Source organism: Zootoca vivipara, chromosome Z1 (assembly GCF_965207765.1).
Source record: "Zootoca vivipara chromosome Z1, rZooViv2.hap1.1, whole genome shotgun sequence".
Classification (NCBI taxonomy): Eukaryota; Metazoa; Chordata; class Lepidosauria; order Squamata; family Lacertidae; genus Zootoca; species Zootoca vivipara.
This window is the reverse complement of record NC_142583.1, coordinates 71477086-71498198: the sequence shown is the minus strand read 5'-3', so window position 1 is coordinate 71498198 and position 21113 is coordinate 71477086. Positions and strand designations below refer to the sequence as shown.

The window sequence follows — 21113 nt, the reverse complement described above, 5'->3', positions numbered from 1 at the left end:
GCAAACCTGGAACTGTACTTGGGCAGTCGGATAATGCGGATATTCTTTACCCGGAATTTTGTTATTTGACAATCCCTCTGGCAGCTGCAACTCATTCAATGTGCCTGCTTTTACAGTTTTTGCACCTTTCCAAAATTTTCACCTGCTGTTTGCAATGGACCCTCTCTGTTTTTAAAATGAAATAGCAGCAGCAACAACAATAATTACCCCCCAAAAAAGAAGTAAAAATACAAATAACAAATATTTACCACTGCCACCCAAAAAATAAAAAAATAGAAACATAAAAATAATATAAAAATGAATGAATGATCTCAACACGGGCCCTTTAATAGAGGCGTGATTTGCAGAGTGATTGACAGAAGGGCGGCGGCGGCGGCGGCTCCTCCTCCTCTAGGGGGCAGCGGAGAGCCAGGCCCGGAAGGAGCTCCGTGCCCTCGCTCAAGATGGCGGCTTCGGCTTCCCTGCGTCCGCTTGCCTGGGGTGGGCGCTGAGGGCGGAAGCGTCCTGGGGAGAAGAGCATCTCAGCTGGGTCCAGGGGCGCAAGGCATGGACTGCTACACGGCAAACTGGGACCCCCTCGGGGAAGCGGCCTATTACCGGTGAGTGGGCGCCCCCCCGCCTCCCCAGCGCCCCCCTGCAGTGCAGGCAACCTGAGACCCTCCCCCCTCTCTGACCCTCCCCCTCTTTTGCCACTTCCTGGAACAACCCCACTCCCAATCGTCCCCCCTCGAGTGCTTTATATTGATGGGGGGGGGGTTCCTCCTCCCCTTCACAGGGGTAGGGGCGCAGCTCCTGCAAAGCATTTTGCACTGGGAGGGCACCAGCCGGATCCGGGGGGGGGGAGGGGGCTTGAAGTTGATCAGACGAGCATGCACTATTATTATTATTATTACTATTACTATTATTATTATTAGCCTCCGTCGGGAGAGCATGAGGCTCTTCATCTCGGAGTCGTGGGTTCGAGACCCACGTGGGGCAAAAGATTCCTGCATTGGACTAGAGGACCCTGGGGGAGCCTTCCTGTTTTAAATTATAGATACAATTTATTAATTTTATGATAACAACCCCCACCTCCCAAAAAAACCACTCACCACAATCAAAAATTTAAACCATGAATCTTGATTGACTTCCATGCACTCCCCCTCCTGAATACTTATTCATGCACGTCCGTAAAATCTTATATTCTTAACAATCCAATTTTAATAAAAAAATTCCTTCAGTAGCACCTTAAAGAGCAACTAAGTTTATATTTTGGTATGAGCTTTCGTGTGCATGCACACTTCTTCAGAGGTGTGCATGCACACGAAAGCTCATACCAAAATATAAACTTAGTTGGTCTTTAAGGTGCTACTGAAGGAATTTTTTTATTTTGCTTCGACTCAGACCAACACGGCTACCTACCTGTAACTAATCCAATTTTAAAACCTTGTTCATCTTATTACCGGTACAAGTGACTTTTAGAAGTTGAACTAATGTCGAAACCTATGCAAAAAGCTTGCAAAGTATGCATGAAATTTTACCCCTTTAAAAAAAATGTCCTTTCTTTCTTGGGTTTCAAATTATCTAATATGTCCTGCGTAGTTCATTAATTTATTTTGCCAATCTTCTTTATCTTCTTTGGCGGTGGCTCCTTCCTTCATGGGGGCCCCCCTTCCAAGTCGACTATGCTATGCTATTTCTCTTCTCCCTGTGGTCACACCCACCCCATCCATTTAAAGCGCAGCCACGGCACATGGAGAATATGCCGCTCCCCTCCCCCACAAAAAAAGTATCCTGAGAACTGTATCCCCCCCCCCTTTGCAAGGCTGCAGTTCCTAGCAGAATTCCCAATCTCAGTCCCCAGGATTCTGCAGGGGAACAGATGCGCTTTAAATGTGCATTGAATGTGCTTTCCGCACACCATTATCTACTGAGGTACTGTCGGGGTGGTTCCCTAGATGGGGTGGATGGAAGGTTGCCTGCTCTTGATGGTGTTGCACTCCCTCTGAAGGAGCCGGGTGTGCAGTTTGGGGTTACGTCTGGGTCCCCTGCTGTCGCTTGAGGCTCAGGTGGCCTCGGTGGCGTGGAATGACTTCCCTCCGCTTTGGTTGGTGGCCCAGAAGTACCCCTATCTGGACAGGGGCAGCCGAACTTATAATTAATAGGGATGTGGTCTAAACCAGTGTTTCTCAACCTTTTTTGGGCCACGGCACACTTGTTCCGTGAAAAAAATCACGAGGCACACCACCATTAAAAAAGTTAAAAAATTTAACTCTGTGCTGCCCTATATTATAATTATGACTGTAAGAAACACTTGCCAAAAATTGCTATCTGGCGGGTCAGCGTTGTGTATTGGCAGACGCCAGGCTCGTTTGCACTGAGCTTTGGGAAAGAGGAGGAGAAATATTGCTTTCCGGCGGGTCAGTGTTGATTTTTGGCGGCCGCCAGGCTCATTTGCACTGAGCTTTGGGAAAGAGGAGGAGAAATATTGCTTTCCGGCGGGTCAGCGCTGCCTATTGTCGGCCCCCAGGCACGTGACAATGCAAATCGCCCTTCTCGTCGCCGCACGTCGCGGCACACCAGCCAGCGTCTCGCGGCACACTAGTGTGCCGCGGAACAGCGGTTGAGAAACACTGGTCTAAACCACTGAGGCTAGAGCTTGCCGATCAGAAGGTCGGCGGTTCGAATCCCTGTGACGGGGTGAGCTCCCGTTGCTTGGTCCCAGCCCCTGCCAACCTAGCAGTTCGAAAGCACGTCAAAATGCAAGTAGATAAATAGGAACCGCTACAGCGGGAAGGTAAACGGCGTTTCCATGTGCTGCTCTGGTTCGCCAGAAGTGGCTTTGTCATGCTGGCCACATGACCTGGAAGCTGTACGCCAGCTCCCTCAACCAGTAAAGCAAGATGAGAGTCGTCTGCGACTGGACCTAACGGTCAGGGGTCCCTTTCCCTAACTTATAATTAACTTTTTCGTTATTGATATGCCACCCATCTGGCTGGGTTGCGAGCTGGTTTGAGCACCGTGTGTTTGTGGGAGAGGCAGCTATCCAATAAATAGATTGCAATTTTTTTTGCTTAGGCACCTCCTCCTGCGGCAAGGTGTTTGTTGTTATTATTATGATCAGTGCTTTTTTTCGGGGGGGGGGGGAGACGGGACGCAGGGGTATGCATGCCCCTAAACATTTTGTGAATCTTTTGTCTATTTACTGTATTTATTTCTCCTGGTTTGAACTATAAAATGGTGATTTTCTTCAGTCAAAATGAGAGTACCCCTAAACATTTTTTAAGAAAAACAGCAGTGATTATTACTATTACTATTATTTTATTTTAGGGACAGCATTTGTACTCAGTACTTTTCAGAGCACTGCACAAACCCCTGTCTCAGTAACCTTTACAACAGACCTGCGAGGCAGGCCGTTGTTGCTAACCCCACATTGCAAACAGAGAGGGGAGTTGGGGCTGAACTAAGGTCGCCCGGTGGGTTTGTGGCAGAGGCAAAATTCAAACAGAGGATTCCCTGGTTCCCAGCTCTTAGCTTCTCTTCTGACTCCAGAATCTTATCCTCCATCCCCATCCTCCTTCCTTACATCCCTCCAGGACCCAACTCCTCTCCCTGCTCCCCATCTCTGTTGCCTGGAGGGGGAAAAGGACTAGGAAGGCCAGCTGCCTCGATGCCCTGCTTGGGGGCTTCCCAAAGCGCAGAGCTGACCACCCTTGGGAACAGAATGCTGGGTTTTGCCAACGCTTCGGGGCTCTGCTTTTATTTAACCTGACATCCCCCCCCCCCGAGACTTTTCGCTAACGTTTTCTTCCTGCAGGAAGCTGGATTTGTACACCATGGGCTGGAACCTGAGAGAAGACCTGCGGGATTGCTTGGTTGCTGCCGCGCCCTACGGAGGCCCCATCGGTACGGCAAGAGCCAGCTCCTCTTCCTGGGCAGAGGGAAACCTTCCTTGTGCCAGCTGTTCCTTTGCAAGTCCAATTCAATACAAGCAGCACGCAAGGGCACAAGATTCAATCAAGTTTCAATCAAATATTATTACCGGTAGTACAAAAAGAAAACAATAAGAGAACCATATACAAACGCTGACACAGAAGCCAAAACCAAACGTCAAGCAGATAGCATGTACAAATAAATACCGAAAGGCAAACCAGTCTTTATGGTCTTTGAGGCTATGTAGCGGTCAGCAAAGTGGCAGCAGGTCGAACGAAGTGTCAATAATAGACAGGCTGCCGGCGTTTTTCACCTGTTTCGCCCATATGACGGGCTTCTTCAGTAGTTTCTCCTTCTGCTTTCTGTTATGTTTAATACATTCAAATTCGTATGAAACCACTTATCAATACATGCTCAAACTAAGAAAACTCTGAATATAAGAAATTGAATATGTAAATGTATCAAAGCTGCATGAGAGAACCTTTTGAAATAAGAACTTGAGCATTGTGGCCTAAGCCAAGATAAGTGGTTTCATACGAATTTGAATGTATTAAACATAACAGAAAGCAGAAGGAGTGGCAAAGTGGCAGCCTGTCTATCATTGACACTTCGTTCGACCTGCTGCCACTTTGCTGACCGCAAAGAAATTGGCAGCATTAGCCCATTATTTCAGCTGTTCCTTTGCAGCTGGGAGGTTTCCTCTCTCAGCCCAGTCTCATTCACTTGTGCAGTCAGGGAATTTGCCAAGGGGTAGGGCCTGCGTGATGCAGTCAGTCGTGTGCTCTCTAACTCTGGCTTTGCCTACCTAGCCTACCCTACAGGGCTGTTGTGAGAACGCCTTGAGGTTCCTGGAGGAAGGGCGGGACCCAAACGAAATAAACTGGGGCAAGGAAAGAGGGCTGACACTGGCGCTAGCTGCCGTTTCTCAGAATCGCCACTAGTAAATCCCACAGATCTAAGTGGTTGAGTTGGCACATATGGGCAATAATAATAATAGCTCTATATTTTGGCTGTCTGTTTGGACCGTAACCAGTTTTTTTGCCTTCTGGTTCCTGAGATCAAGGAGCCATGTTTGGATACAGTTGGATGTCATTTTGAATCAAGATGGCGGAGTGAACTTTTTCGGTTTTGACCACCGGCTCAAAACGACGCTGGTTTTTTGTGTGGTTTCTTAGAATTTCTGAGCAGCGGCAGTCACAAGGCTGCTAGTAATGACATAATTTAATAGATGCTCAAAAAGAATTAAAATGGGAGGGGAGAATGGTGATTGTCAGGGGTTTGACTTCGCAGCATTTTTTTGTGTTGTGGTTTTTTTAAAAAAAAGCCTCTATCGTTTTAGCTTTGCTGAAAAACAAGAAAGAGAAATCTCCCAGTTCCCGGCCCCCTCTGGAAATCTACACTGCCTCGGGGGTCCTCTTGGCTAGCATTCCGGTAAGCGAATTGTGTTATCAATGGCCACTGTGCATTGCATAATAACAGGGCTGGATTTACGTATAAGCTCAACAAGGGCCCCACTCTCTTGGGCCCCCCCCCCAAAAAAAAATAAAGGAAAAAACCCCTGGATGTACATTTCCAAAATAAAGATAAAAAACAAATAAAACCCTACTTACAGTAACAGTGTTTTGTGTTGTGTAGGCTCCTATGGTGTAAGTAATGGGCCCCACATGCTCCCTAAAATATCACTGGTTAGATACCTATTAGGTCCATAAATTGCCATATACTGTAGCATCTATTCAACACAAAAAACAGTGACAATTTGTTGTTGACAAAGGACAGCTGGACATATCAAGGGCCCCATTACCTTCAGTAGCTTAGGGCCTGCATAGTAACATTGTTCAGTCGTTTAGTCGCATCCGACTCTTCGTGACCCTATGGACCATAGCACGCCAGGCACTCCTGTCTTTCACTGCCTCCCGCAGTTTGGTCAAAGTCATGTTGGTGGCTTCGAGAACACTGTCCAACCATCTTGTCCTCTGACGTCCCCTTCTCCTAGTGCCCTCAATCTTTCCCAACATCAGGGTCTTTTCCAAGGATTCTTCTCTTCTCATGAGGTGGCCAAAGTATTGGAGCCTCAGCTTCACGATCTGTCCTTCCAGTGAGCACTCAGGGCTGATTTCCTTCAGAATGGAGAGGTTTGATCTTCTTGCAGTCCATGGGACTCTCAAGAGTCTCCTCCAGCACCATAATTCAATAGTAACATTAGCAACAACATAATAGTAACATTAGCAATAACATAAAAAGGCGGAAGAAGCCAGGTCTGTTCTCTGCCCCAAAGAGGTTACACTTGCAACAGAGGCAAATGAGCAGGATGGGGAAAACAAGGTCAAACTCTGAACGAACATTGTCAAATCGTGCTGCGTGCTCTGCTCTCTTTTTTCAGCTTCGAACGAGGGCTTTGGGGTTCAGCAGAAGGGGGGCTGGGTTCAAGTCACCATCTTGGGTGACTTTGAAAGAGGATTAGGCAAATCCAAGGAGAAGAGGACTATCGATGGCTACTAGCCAGGTTGGCTATGCTCTGCCTCCACATTTAGAGGCAGCAATGCTTCTGAATACCAGTTGCTGGAAGCCACAGGAGAGGAAGGGGGCTCTTGCGTTCGAATCCTGCTTGCTGGTTTCCCACAGGCATCTGGTTGGCCCCTGTGAGAACAGGATGCTGGACAAGATGGGCTGCTGGCCGTATCTCTTACCGGAGAGTGGACAGGGTTGCTTTCTAAGTGCAGTAGGCCTTGGAGCAGCTGAAGGTCTAAGCTTAGCCATGAAGGGGGTGGGAGAATACCCCTGATATTTGAATAGGTCATGTGTGGGGCTACCGAGAAACACCAGCTGATTCAAAATGTCAAGTTGCTGAATAGGAGCATCTGGCGCCTGGCTAATTTCTAACCCTGGGCTTTTGTCGCTCCTCATCCCACAGTGGAAGAACTGTCCGGCCGTGCACCTTGGCTGGACGACCAGTGAGGACCTCCTTTGCATTCAGGAGGACGGCTCAGTCCTCGTCTACAGCCTCTTCTGTGAGTTCAAGCGGCGCTTCAGCATGGGCAATGTAAGTGACCTTGGAGAGGAAGGTTTACTGGAACCGGGAGCTTTTGGGAGCTGGGGGCACTGTTCTAAACGGCCTCGGCCCAGTATACCTGAAGGAGCATCTCCACTCCCATTGTTCAGCCTGAACACTGAGGTCCAGCTCTGAGGGTCTTCTGGTGGTTCCCTCACTGCGAGAAGCAAAACTTCAGGGAACCGGGCAGAGGGCCTTCTCGGTGGTGGCACCCACCCTGTGGAACGCCCTCCCATCAGATGACAGAAGACATTTGAAGGCAGCACTGTATTGGGAAAATTTTAATGTCTGATGGTTTACCATTTTTTACATGTTCTGTAAGCCGCCCAGTTTTTATTGTGTAATGAAAACACTTAGAAATGTTTCATAGGAAGTGATTAATAAATGTAAGCTCACTTCTTGCTTGAAGAAACATTCAAACATTTCAGTGTAGTATACAATAAAAATATAATATTATAATATAATATAATATAATTAAAAAAATAATCTTTTCAAAATGAGAGCAAGAGCACTGGTTATTCTGCCGCCACCGTTCTCCATGACATATTGTTGGGAACAGGGATTTTCAATGAAATCTCAGAAAAGAGAAAGGCTTCTTTGTGTTGATTGAGGAGATGAGAATTTGTTTGTCTCAAATTAGACCAAATATCAATGAGATTACCCTGCAAAAGCCAGCTTACACCTCTCACTGAGTTTGTAGACATACCTAAGGTATCGATGTAAGAGGCTCGTTCATAATGATATTTTGGAAATGATTCATGATCTTTTGTAGCTGCCTTGTTCTATACTTTGTGGGTGCCGCACGATCGTGTTATAAAGTAGTTGTGTTCTGTGTTATAAATCAAACACTGCTAGGACTTTTTTGCTTTCCAATGTATTTCTGGTCAGCATAAAATTCTGTGTGCCCCGAGCAATTTTTTTTGGGGGGAAAGTGTAGCCTGGGGGGGGGGAGTTTGAGAACCACTGCTCTAACCACTATACCACCTGACCCGGTGCTTCCTTGCTTTCTCTCTAACTCCCAGGAGGTGCTTCAGAACCATGTGCTGGAGGCCAAGGTGTTCCACACGGAATATGGCACGGGGGTGGCCATCCTCACCGGAGCCCACCGCTTCACCATTGCCACCAACGTCGAGGACTTGAAACTCCGCAGGCTGCCTCAGGTGCCAGGTAAAGCTGCCTCCTGCCCACCTCCACCCCTTGACTCACACTGCCCCAGAAATCACGGGCGGAATTCGAAATACGAGCAGCGGAAGTAAAATGATTAAATGTAAAAGATAAAGCGTTTGTTGTATAATTCAGCAGAAAAGGGGTTGAATAAAAACACAGTGGAGGTGGAAATCCATGAAACAAAGTTGTAATTATCTAATCCGAAGCTCATTTGAGAAATTTTGGAAACTTAATGAAAAATTCTATTTTTTCCGCGGGGGGGGGGGGGGGAGAGCAGCTGTCCTATATGGGGACCAAACCTGCAACCTTTATATGTCCAGCTCTACTTGCAGATGCCGTTGGGGGCTGGACCATGGGACTGTTCCCATGCAAGCTTTGGCCATTCCCCTGAAACAGGGGTGTCCAACAGGTCGATCGCGATGTTTTTGTCGATCACGGTTGATCGCTGGCCCCCTTCCGTCCAGACCCCTCGCCCCACCACGCCCCTCATTGTTGGAGACAGAAGACGGAGTTTACAAACTGAGGCTGTTCTTCCCCCAGCGATCCTTTTGTGAATTGCTGTTTCTCTTTCTCCCCAAAATACTTTTAAAATGTGGCATTCCCTCTCCCTAAAATAAGCTCAACAACTTTGACCTGAACCCCCCAAAAAACAATCCCTCGCCTCCCGACTCCTCCTTCCTGGACTGTGCCGCTTGGCGGGTAGATGTGGGACGCACCTGCAAGCAACAAACTTTCCCCCGAGTTAGGGGCTCCAGCCAGCCTGCTTCCCGTTAATTCTTCTTCTTCTTCTTCTTCTTCTTCTTCTTCTTCTTCTTCTTCTTCTTCTTCTTCTTCTTCTTCTTCTTCTTCTTCTTCTTCTTCTTCTTCTTCTTCCTCCTCTTCCTCCTCTTCCTCCTCTTCCTCCTCTTCCTCCTCTTCCTCCTCTTCCTCCTCTTCCTCCTCTTCCTCCTCTTCCTCTTCCTCTTCCTCTTCTTCTCTCGTAGCAGAGTAAGATTGTCTTGCATAAACGCGGTTTTAACGAAATAAAAAAAAATTCCTTCCAGTAGCACCTTAGAGACCAACTAAGTTTGTCATTGGTATGAGCTTTCGTGTTTTAACAATGAGTCCGTAAGTGACTGTGGAGGCCAATTCTGGATCCACACGTCCTTCCACAGTGGGGACATTAGTTTCTGGGTGGGAGTTGATCACGGTGAGGATTTACCAAGCGTGCCTTCCTCTTAGCATGTTTCTCCCTTTCGTCCTGAGTTTGAGCATCTTCTTCTTCTTCTTTTGATAACAATTTATTAAATTTTCAAAAATAATAACAACAAAAATCTTCAACAAATTTTTAAATCATGATTTTGGTTGACTTTCCTCCCCTCCCCTTCTTGGTTTCATTGCATAATATTCATGAACGCACGTCCTTAAAACCTTATATTCTTAATATTTCAATTTTAAACCCACTTCATCTTATTACAAGTGAGTTTTAAAAGTTATGCTAATGTAAAATTCTGTACACAAAGCTTTAAAACTATGCATTAAGCATTTGTCCCTTTTTAAAATTCAAAGTCCTCTTTCTTTCTGGGTTTCAAGTTAACTAATTTGCCCTGCGTGATTCAATAGTATATTTTGCTACTCTTCTTTATCTTCTTTGGCAGAGGCTTCTTCCTTCTGTATACATCTCAATATCCCGTAATAACTTCAATTTTTTTTAAAAAATTTTTTACAACAGTCAATTCCGACAATCTTTTCCAAATTTATACATCTTCTCCCAGGCCTTTTTAATGAGTTCGAGCATCTTCAAAACCCATGACAACTTTGGTCAAGGCTGTTCTCCGGTTGGAGAGCTCGCAGGCCAGTGTTTCACAATTGTCGGTGTTTATAGGGGCTCCAGCCTGCTTCCCGTTTGTAACACAGTCCCTGCTCCAAGCAGACAGATCTGCTGCCGCCTATGAACCTCAGCTTTGTGCAAAGTGTCCTCTGCCCAAGGTTTTTTTTTTTTTGCCTGCATCCCTCCTGTCCCTCTTTGCAGGTGTCCAGAAGCCCCCCTCCTGCTGGGCCGTCCTGTGCCAAGAGCGAGTGACCGTCCTCCTCGTTGCCGTTGGCCAAGAGCTATACCTACTTGACAGCACAACCTGCTCCCCGGTGGTGAGTGAGGGGGAAGCAGGGCTGGATGGGACCAATTCCTAGGTAAAGGTAAAGGACCCCTGACAGTTAAGTCCAGTCGAACGACTCTGGGGTTGCGGCACTCATCTCGCTTTACTGGCCGAGGGAGCCGACGTTTGTCCGCAGTTTTTTTTCCAGGTCATGTGGCCATCATGACTAAGCCGCTTCTGGTGAAACCAGAGCAGCGCATGGAAACGCCATTTACCTTCCCGCCGGAGCAGTACCTATTTATCTACTTGCACTCTGACGTACTTTCGAACTGCTAGGTTGGCAGGAGCAGGGACAGAGCAACGGGAGCTCACCCCGTCACAGGGATTCGAACCACTGACCTTTCGATCGGCAAGCCGTAGGCTCAGTGGTTTAGACCACAGCGCCATCTGCGTCCTGGACCAATTCCTAGCCTGCTGCATTACCGCAGAGCTATCTGTGGCTACTGTGTTTCTCCGAAAATAAGACACCCTCTTATATTTATTTTTCCTCAAAAAAAAAACCACGGGGGCTTATTTTCAGGGGATGTCTTATTTTTTTATTACATATCCAGCCTAGCCTCTTCCTTGGCCCCCTCCAGAACTGTGCCTATCACTATGTCTTATTTTCGGGGTATGGCTTATATTGCGCAAATGTTTAGAAATCCTGCTACGGCTTATTTTATGGGTATGTCTTATTTTAGGAGAAATAGGGTACCTGTACTAGCCACAATGGCTCTGCTCTGCTCCCTGAGTCAATCAATCAATCAATCAATTTATTGTGCATAGCATTTACAAATGCCTTTACAATGAACAGCAGAGGGAAAGAGCGAGGCTTTCCTCTGAAATCACACAACATAACCTATAAAAGTTTACAGGATAAGTAATTTGCAGCATAAAACGGCTCGTGTTTTGTTAGCCCCCAAATGGAAATTGAGCGAAGTCCCAACTAAAGAAGAATGCCAACTTAAACTGATGGAATATGCGCAGCTTGAGGGCCTAACATATAGAATAGGAGAAGAAGGAGAACATGCATTTAAAGAAGATTGAAAGTGTTGATTGAATATAGGGAGGAAGATTGTGTTTATCTGACAACGTGGGCAGCATTAAGATAAATTCAACAATGTAAATAAGTTTTGATGGATGTAATAATGGAATACAGAATGGTTTGGTTTATATAAAATATGCAGGGATTTATGCTTTGCAAAAGGAACCACGGAAAGAGAAGAAGGGAAGTCACTGATACTTTAAGGTTGTTTGAGTGAATATTCTAAAATGTAAAACAGAAAATTTAATAAAAATTAGAGAAGAAATTTGCATAAAGTTTCAAAACTAGAAAGCGTGAACGGAAAGCTGGAATGGAGTTCCTTAGCTCAGTCAGAGCAAATTTGGCTAGCAGGTGTGCAATTGGTCGATCTTTATTAGCTAAGAGTTCGATTCCTGAGTGGAATCAGCCTGAGAACCACTTATGAATAGGCGATGACATTTTTTCCTCCGGGCATTGCATGTAAGGAGTAAATCGGCAGCTCCTCGTGACCCTGCGGACTGTGTCTCCCTTCCTTCGTTGCAGACCCTGCCTGGGCTGAGTCCTCACGCCGGCTCCTTTCTGCGGATGGCGGTGTCCTTCAACTATCGCTTCCTGGCTCTCTTCACCGACACAGGATACATCTGGACGGGGAAGTCCAACCTTAAGGTGAGCGCCATGTCCAGATTCGCCTTGGAAGCGGAGAGATCCGTCAGATTGAGAGGCACTTCTCTGTGGGCCTCACTGCAATAGTCCACCTTGGTCTTCTCCAGAGGGATTAAGCTAGCCTCCCCCACAGCCGGGCATCTTACGGGTGTTTTGGAGCATAGCACACCTATTGCTGATGGGAGTTTTAGTGGACCCCTTTCCTTCCTCCCGTCCCTCATCGCCCCTCTGCCTCTTCCCTCCGCAGGAAAAACTGGGTGAGTCCATCTGCGAATTTCGAGCTCCACCAAAGCAGATGGTCTGGTAAGTTCAGCAGATCTCCTCCCCTTCTGTGCGAGGCTGGGGGACTTCCCCGGGGTCCGCCTTTTGGCCTCTGTGCACGATTGCCATCCCAGAATGCACCATGGCAGAAATGGGGGGGCGCTTAAGTTACCACAATCCTTCCGTTGCACATCCACAAAGGTATTGCCGGCCGGACCCTGGGACCGGATGCAGCTGCACGATGCATTTAAAGAACTATCATGCCACTATTATTATTATTATTATTATTATTATTATTATTATTATTATATATTTTTATGAATTCAAACACATCATTCACCTCTTCATTTAGGATTCCCTGAATCCTTTGACTTCCCCCACAGGGGCGTACCCAGGATCAAAATTAGGGGGGGGGCAAGGAGCGGGGGCAAGGGGCGGGAGGGGAGGGGCCACAGTGGGAATGTGGGCGGGGCTACGTGGCCTGCGCCTCCCAGGTCTTCCGAGGAGGCGGCCCAAGGCTCCCGCTCCTGGCGTGAAGCTCCAGAGGCACGCGGGAACGCGAGCTTGTGGCTGCCTCCTCCGCGCCTCACAGGTCTTCCGAGGAGGCGGCCCCAGGCTCCTGCTCCCGGCGCGAAGCTCCAGAGGCACGCGGGAACGTGAGCCTGTGGCTGCCTCCTCCGCTTACGCTCCCTGCTCCCGCTTAGCGCTCCTCCGCTTACGCTCCCCGCGCGCCTCTGGAGCTTCGCACCGGGAGTGGGAGTCTGGGGCTGCCACGCTGGTCCCTCAGCCTTTTGCTTCTAGGGGGGGCAATTGCCCCCTCCTGCCTCCCCTGCCTACGCCCATGTTCCCCCAGAGAATCCTGGGAATTGTAGTTTTTTAAGAGCAATGTTAAAGGTAAAGGGGCCCCTGACCATCAGGTCCAGTCGTGTCCGACTCTGGGGTTGCGGCGCTCATCTCACTCTATAGGCCGAGGGAGCCGGCGTTTGTCCGCAGACAGCTTCTGGGTCATGAGGCCAGCATGACTAAGCCGCTTCTGGCAAACCAGAGCAAAACACGGAAACGCCGTTTACCTTCCCGCTGTAGCGGTCCCTATTTATCTACTTGCACTTTGATGTGCTTTCGAACAGCTAGGTGGGCAGGAGCAGGGACTGAGCAACGGGAGCTCACCCCGTCATGGGGATTCAAATCGCCGACCTTCTGATCGGCAAGCCCTAGGCTCTGTGGTTTAGACCACAGCGCCACCTGCGTCCCTTAAGGGCAATATTAGGAGACCCCCATTCTCCTTCCAGAGCTACAATTCCCAGTCTCCCATGAAGAGGAACTGATTGTTAAATCACTCTGGGAATTGTAGGTCTGGGAGGGGAATAGGGGTCTCCTAACAGCGCCCTTGAACTACAGCTCCCATAATTTTTGGGGAAGCCATGCCTGTTTATAGTGGTACAATACAGCTTCTTCTGTATTTTGTCTTTAATATTGTTTGAATTCCATTAGCGTTCAATTACTTTTCACAACCATCTTTTATATGTGTTTTTTTAAAAAACGTTTTGTATTATATCTGTTTTGTTTTTAATTTGTGCAAGCTGCTTTTAGTCCCACTCTGGGAGGAAAAGGTGTGATATAGATAAGTGTAACAATAGTAAACAGAATCACAGAAATGGAGAGTTGAAAGGGGTCATCTAGTCCAACCCCTTGAAACTCAGGAATCACAAATAATAATAACGCTAATAACACAACTACTAACAAATGTATGTTGTGCACGTGCTTGTGTGTGTCTGTCAGGCATTACATTGTGTGTAGCAAAAGAGCTGAATGAGATATGACACCTTTGCCAGCCTGGCGCCTGGTGGAGGTTTTGGACTACAACTCCCAACAGCTCTTGCCAGTCGAAAACTTCCGGAGGGCACCAGCTTGGCGAAGGAAGAAACTGGGGGTAGCATCAAGCCCAAGAGGAGAAAAATATGTATTATTTATTATTTATTTATTGAATATATATATATATATATATATATATATATATATATATATATATAGCGCCCTATATCCAGGGGTTCCAGGGTGGTTCACAGAATAAAATCAAGATACAAAACCACAAAATACGTAACAAAAATAAAAACAACAACCCGATAGCCCCCCCCCCCGCCACACAAAAACCCCCACACATTTTAAAAGGGGTGCCCAAACTGTTTTCAAAGAGGGAGGGCCAGATTTGATGAAGTAAACATGCTTTTGAGGGCTGACTAAATTTGTTGAGCTTTTTTTTTTTTTAGGATTGAAGTTGTTGATTTTACCCCAGGACATATACTACCATGGGGGCTAGATTAAATTGACTAGCGGTCCGGATTAGGCCCCCAAAATGGACTTTGGACATACCTGGCATAGGGTGTCAAAACAGATCAGCCAAAGGCTTTGTTAGAAAGGAATGCTTTTGCCTGGCACCTGAAGGTGTGTAATGATGGCGCCAGGCGGACTTCCCTGGGGAGACCATTCCATAAACGGGGAGCCACTGCAGAGAAGGCCCTGTTCCCGTGTTGCCACCCTCCAGACCTCCAATGGAGGGAGCACACGAAGGAGGGCCTCAGAAGATGATCTTAGGGTTCGGGTAGGTTCATATATTTATTTTTATTTATAGCTTTTCCATTATTTCAATACAAGCAGGTTGAGCAGAGATATTAGGTCAGCAATGACGTGTTTAAAGAGGAGAAAAATAAGCGTTTTTATATTTTTAAATATTTTTATATCTTCTATTATTGTCATACTATTTATGTACCACTTGATGGGAAGGAAATAAACCCTCCTTTGTCTTTTATGTGGCAGGTGCACCCGCTCTCGAAGCAAGCAGCGTGCCGTGGTGATGGCGTGGGAACGGCGCCTCCTCGTGGCTGGGGACGCAGAGCAGTGCATTCAGAATCCTTGTGAGGAGAGGCAGGGGTGGGACCAGTGGGTGGTGGGCTTATTATTCAAGGGAAATATTTCAGATCCTTCTCTAAGGTAACATTTGACTTCACCCATATTTATTTGCCCACTTAATATATAGGGCTGCCCCGTGGCAGAAGGGCTCTAGAGAGCCAGTGCAGTTTAGGGCTAGGACCGGGGAGATCAGGACCTGGGTTCAAATCCTCACTCAGCCATGAAGCTCGCTGTGTGACCTTGGATTCAGTCGCAGCCTCTTCACTTACCTTGCAGGGTTGTTGTAGCAGTTAACTGAGCCATGTACTCCTTGGGCAAACAGGAGGAATTGCCAGGTGTCCAGAGATCTCCACATGGTCGCAATTGGACTAGGGTGCTGTCTTGCCAAATGCAAGGTGGTTTTTTATAAATGAGATCCGGAAGTAATACGAAACACAAGTGAGTGAGAAGATTAAAATTTTTATTCTAAACAGCAAGCAATATGTACCTACCAAGCAAGCGCCTCAATCTGCCGATTGGAAGCCCTCAAGAAGCGATGAAGTGAGTCCCCCAGGTAGCCTCAGTTTGCACGGCCCCGAGGACGTCAGTCCGTGCACAAGCTTCTCCCAATTCTGCCCCAAACCATCCGATTTATAGCTAGCCAGATAGCTAGCCTGTGTGGCTTGCCCGACTGGCTGTGTGCAGATCATTCATTAGCCACCGCCTCCCAATGCCTCACTTTCTTGAAACAGTGTCCAACATCAAAGGAAGTACTCATCTCTTTCTCCTAATTGATTAGGACATTATAGGCTGCTTTTATGCCATCAAAGAACTTAAGAGACAAAGAGAGGGGGAAGGAACAGAGGCAGGAAGAGGGCGACCGTGTCAGATCACTAACTCCTCGAAATACAATTTATCTCCCGGATAGTTTGCCCATACATGGCTAGTCACAAAACGCGCCTGGCACCTGGCTAATTTCTAACACCGGTACTGGGCGAGCCGAGCCTGTGACTTGATCCAATGCAGGTCTTTTTTTACACCGTTTGGTTCTGCTGGTTGTTTAGACGAGGGATGGGGAACATGTTGCCGTTTGACTCCCAGCATCCCTCGCCATCCTGGCTGCTGGGGGTTGGAGTCCAGGAACATGTGGGGTGCCCCACGTAGTTCCCCATACCTGATACAGGTCGTCTCGACGCCCACCTGCGTCCTCCTTGGATTCCTTAATGCTGATCGCAGGTACCCTCTAGACGAGGATTCGTACCTCGTGCCGGAGCTCGATGGCGTGAGGATCTTCTCCCGTTCCACCCACGAATTCCTCCACGAGATCCCAGGTGAGTCTCCCCTGCAATACTGGGCAAGCAGAGAGGACTAGAAACCTGCTGCCTCCTGTTTGAAAAGGGGAGCCTGGGTTGTTTTTTTCAGGACCTTGAGCATCCTGGCCAGGATTCCCACTTCTTGCTTCTGTTATAAGAAAAACTGCTCCTTTTCCCTTATGGGGTATTCCGGAGCCTGCATAGAGTCCTTAAGTGGGTTCCCTATTGGTAGGAGAAAACAGAGGCCAACCAGGGTATATTGAGAAGCGGCTAGTAAGCCTGATCTTTATTAAAGGAACTGTTGCAACAGGGTCCCCCCTCACCACACGCAGGAGGGAGGAGAACCCTGAACAATGGTGTGCAAGCCCTTATATAGACTTTTTAAATTGCCCACCTTGTAACCCAAGACCACCCCCCTGAAACATCATACATACATCACAGAAGGGGGCGGTCTACAGCAGAAATCCTGCCTGCCATGATACCTGATAATGGTCACTGATTGCATTACCTGGGCAGCCTGGCCATTTTTTTTGGTGATTGCTAATACTTTAGTTCCTGAATCCAGGTCACAGGCTCACCCTATTCATACACAAACATGTCCTTAAGACAGGATTTGCAAGCAAAAAGACAGTGGGAAGGATTTCCCCATTTGCCTCCCTGACTGCAGAGGAATATTTGAGGCCATTGGGAGAGTCAAAACGGCTCCAGGATTTCTCTCCCATACTATTTCAGACACATGTCTCATATATTTAGATATGTGTGTGTTTATGAATATGTATTCTGTATTTGAGACCTTGAAATTCTTACAACACTTCCGTTTCAGAGGCCAGCCAGGAAGTCTTCAAGATTGCATCCATGGCGCCAGGAGCATTGCTGATGGAAGCTCAGAAGGAGTATGAGGTGAGGCATGCTTGGCAGGTGGGGAGAAGGATGGGGGCAGCTCTGTTCCCCCACTTTGGTGTAGGACCGACTGGCTGGAAGAGCAGCCAGGACCAGCTGGCAGCCTCAGGTGTAGCTCTGTGCATAACCTGGGGAGTTTCATTTTATTTATTACATTTATATCTCACCTGTATCTTCTAAGCCAGTGTTTCTCAACCTTTTTTGGGCCACGGCACACTTGTTCCGTGAAAAAAATCACGAGGCACACCACCATTAAAAAAGTTAAAAAATTTAACTCTGTGCTGCCCTGTATTATAATTATGACTGTAAGAAACACTTGCCAAATATTGCTTTCCGGCGGGTTAGTGTTGCCTATTGGCGGCCGCCAGGCTCGTTTGCACTGAGCTTTGGGAAAGAGGAGGAGAAATATTGCTTTCCGGCGGGTCAGTGCTGTGCATTGGCGGCCGCCAGGCACGTGACAATGCAAATCGCCCTTCTCGTTGCCGCACGTCGCGGCACACCAGCCAGCATCTCACGGCACACTAGTGTGCCACGGAACAGTGGTTGAGAAACGCTGTTCTAAGCATGAGACAATCTCAGGGTTGTGGGTTCAAGCCCAAGCAAAAGATTCCTGCATTGCACAGGGTTGGACCAGATGACCATCGGGGTCCCTTCCAACTCTCCAATTCTGTGATTCTATATAATGGCCATTTGAGCTCTGCCCTTTAGAAAGCCTTTAGTTTATGTGCTACCTTTTCATGTAGGGCAGTTTGCTGGACTCTTGAAGACCAGCGACCCAAATTATTAAATATTCCAGGATTTGGCAGTAGGGTTCCTGGGCTGCCGTTAAGAGGGAATATATAAATAATGAAAGTGGGACAAAAACATTCCTTTTTAACCAGGCCTTTGGCTGATTGATGTCCAATATCCTTTTAAAATGTGTTGGGGAGGGGGTTATTGGATTATTTTTGTTCTTATTATGTATGTTGTGTTTTTATATTGTGATTTTATGTTGCAATCATCCTGAGACCTCCAGGTGTAGGGTGGTATACAAATTTAATTAATAATAATAGTAATAATTATGGAAATAGTTTCTTTTTTAAAAAAGAATATAATATTTATTTGGTTTTCCAAGTTACAGTTTTACAATCACATATCCAAATACAACATAAAAACAAGATTCCATGGAATCTCCTGGACTTCCCTCCTCTCCTTTGTGTGTCCTATTCTTAGTCATTTCCTCCTGCGTCTGAAGGCAGCCCTGTTTAGGGAAGCTTTTAATGTTTAATAAATTATTGTATTTTAATACTTCTGTTTGAAGCCGCCCAGAGTGGCAGATGGGCGGGGTATAAATAATAATAATAATATATTATTATTATTATTATTATTATTATTATTATTATTATTATTAACAATCCAAATCTTTTACATCTCTGTTATATCCAAAATTCACCATTAAACTACAAGTGTTATTCCAATCCTACTAACAATTTTAACTGTTTACAATGGTTTTTAAGATAAATTATAAAATTCCCCCCATTCTTTATTAAAATTTTGGTCTTCCTGTTTTTTGATTCTTCCCTTTTTAAATATAATTTTTATTAGTGTTAAAATTTTAACAAATAGATCCAAATTATTTAAATTTAATATATTTTTTCCAAAAATAATTAGGTTTCCCACTACTGTTGCCAACATGTGTCCATTGAATTCCTGATGTTGCCGCTTCATTCTTCTTCTTTGATCTCCTTCTCAACCGTCTACTAGTTTTAATCCATTTTCGTAGCCAGCCGAGTTTGTTACCTTGCAAACAGCACCGTCGCTATTTCCAAAACATACAGACATCCATTCTTGTGTGTGTAGCCTTTCCAACATTCTGATCTCGGGCTTAGTGTGTAAAGATGATTCTTTGCTGCTGCCCTTTGTTTTTTCCCTTTTCTGATTCTTCGGGTCATTTTTGCCATTTCGGAATAATCCGCATAATCAATCAACTTCATCTGCCATTCTTCTCTGCTCGGGACTTTTTTTCCACCTCTGGGTCAATAACATCTGCACAGCTGTGGTCATATACATAAATAGTCTTCTTCTTTTTTGCTCCCTTGGGATTTTGCCACCTAGAATTCCTAAAAGAAAGGCTTTTTTAAATAGAAAACATACTTTAAACATTCTTTTCAATTCATTATATATCATTTCCCAAAATGGTAATAGTTTCGATTCTGTTGCTTTATTACTGCTAAGCTTGCTGTTCCGGTTGCCATCGGCAGGATGGGTGGCATATAAGTTTACATAAACAATGGTCATGGGCGAAGGAGGCCCTCCTGAAAAGATCTGGCACTCACAGCCCACGAGGGCTTGAAGGCTTCCTGTTTTCCACCCCTTCCTCCTCCTCCTCCCCCCCTCCTCAGAAAGAGAGTCAGAAGGCTGACGAGTACCTGCGAGAGATCAAGGACCAGAATCTGCTCCCGGAGGCCGTGGAGCAATGCATCAGGGCGGCCAGCTACGAACACGAGCCCGAGATCCAGAAATCTCTCCTTCGGGTGAGTATTGAAGGGGCAGAACCCTCTGTTTGTTTGGGGGTGGGCACGGCCTCCTTGCAAAGAGAGCTCAGGTGTGGCAGATTGGGAGTGGCCGATTCCTGAGCTGTGTACTGTAAGAGGTTAAACACACCTGAGCTACTTAAAAAAAACACCCCTTGCATTTCTGCCCATAGAGGACTCTGTGTGTGTGTCTCTGCATGAGTCCATGCTCAGGTTTTGCTGCCTTCCAATCCCCTGGAAGCGTTATTCGGACAGCTTCAAATATATCAGCCATTCATCGACCATATGCTTTTCAGACGACCCCTTGCATTTCTGCCCACAGAGGACTCTGTGTGTGTGTTTGTCTCTGCATGAGTCCATGCTCAGGGTTTGCCTCCTTCCAATTCCCTGCAAGTGTTATGTGGACAGCTTCAAATATATCAACCATTCATCGACCGTATGCTTTTCAGACGATCTTATTTTTATTTATTTCATTCATTAAATTTCTATGCTGCGCTTCATCCGAAGACCGCAGGGCGGTTCACAACATTAAAATGCAAAACGAGAGCACAAAATGCGTAACAGAAAACAAGAACAGAAAGCAAAATGCAACAGAAAACAAGAACAAAGGAAGCAAGCCAGTAATCCCCCTCCCACAAACATGTGTATGATTGAATCTTGTCACAGTAAGGACTAGAAACTTATATTTGTATATATTTAACCCTTTCTCTCTCTGATGCTCCATGCTTCCAGGCGGCTTCCTTTGGGAAATGCTTCATTGACAAGTTCCCGCCCGAGCATTTTGTGGAGACGTGCAGGGATCTGCGGGTGCTCAACGCCATCCGGGATTACCAGATCGGGATCCCCCTCAGCTTTGACCAGTATCCTAGAGAGCATTAGGAGCTCAGTGGGTATCAATCAATCAGTTTTATTGTTTGTAGCTAATGGCCATTACAATGCAAATGTGACCACAAATCGCACAACTGCAAAACGGGGGGGAAGCATTGCATGCACCGGAACAAGGCGAATCTACAACATCAGATCAATGGGGAGAGTATGAGACTCTTAATCTCAGGGTCGTGGGTTCGAGCCCCACGTTGGGCAAAAGGTTCCTGCATTGCAGGGGGTTGGACTAGATGGCCTTTGGTGGTCCCTTTCTACAATTCTATGATTCTAAGCTGCAAATTTTGTCACGGTTGCTACATGCACAAGGGCCTTTTCCTTGACGGCTGCTGCAGATACACACAGGTCACCACGGAAGTTTTGCTGGACAGGTAAAGACCCACCTCCGCCCGCTTCCTTGCACGGCTGAGCTACATCTCTTGGGCTGTT

General features: G+C 46.6%; 1 protein-coding gene across 1 annotated transcript in view; it reads left to right on the top strand.

Annotated features, from left to right (window-relative positions):
* Nucleotides 1-390: 390 nt before the first annotated feature.
* The window catches only part of VPS16 (VPS16 core subunit of CORVET and HOPS complexes), a 38924-nt gene continuing 18201 nt past the window's right edge, over nucleotides 391-21113 (top strand). The window contains exons 1-14 of the mRNA XM_088660675.1: nucleotides 391-599; nucleotides 3797-3885; nucleotides 5252-5343; nucleotides 6824-6952; nucleotides 7984-8128; nucleotides 10140-10255; nucleotides 11810-11932; nucleotides 12177-12232; nucleotides 15005-15095; nucleotides 16314-16407; nucleotides 17213-17289; nucleotides 19671-19802; nucleotides 20535-20662; nucleotides 21020-21055. Of these exons, the coding sequence (XP_088516801.1) occupies nucleotides 547-599; nucleotides 3797-3885; nucleotides 5252-5343; nucleotides 6824-6952; nucleotides 7984-8128; nucleotides 10140-10255; nucleotides 11810-11932; nucleotides 12177-12232; nucleotides 15005-15095; nucleotides 16314-16407; nucleotides 17213-17289; nucleotides 19671-19802; nucleotides 20535-20662; nucleotides 21020-21055 (1361 nt within the window). The 5' untranslated portion in view covers nucleotides 391-546. The remainder of the gene's footprint in view (nucleotides 600-3796; nucleotides 3886-5251; nucleotides 5344-6823; nucleotides 6953-7983; nucleotides 8129-10139; nucleotides 10256-11809; nucleotides 11933-12176; nucleotides 12233-15004; nucleotides 15096-16313; nucleotides 16408-17212; nucleotides 17290-19670; nucleotides 19803-20534; nucleotides 20663-21019; nucleotides 21056-21113) is intronic.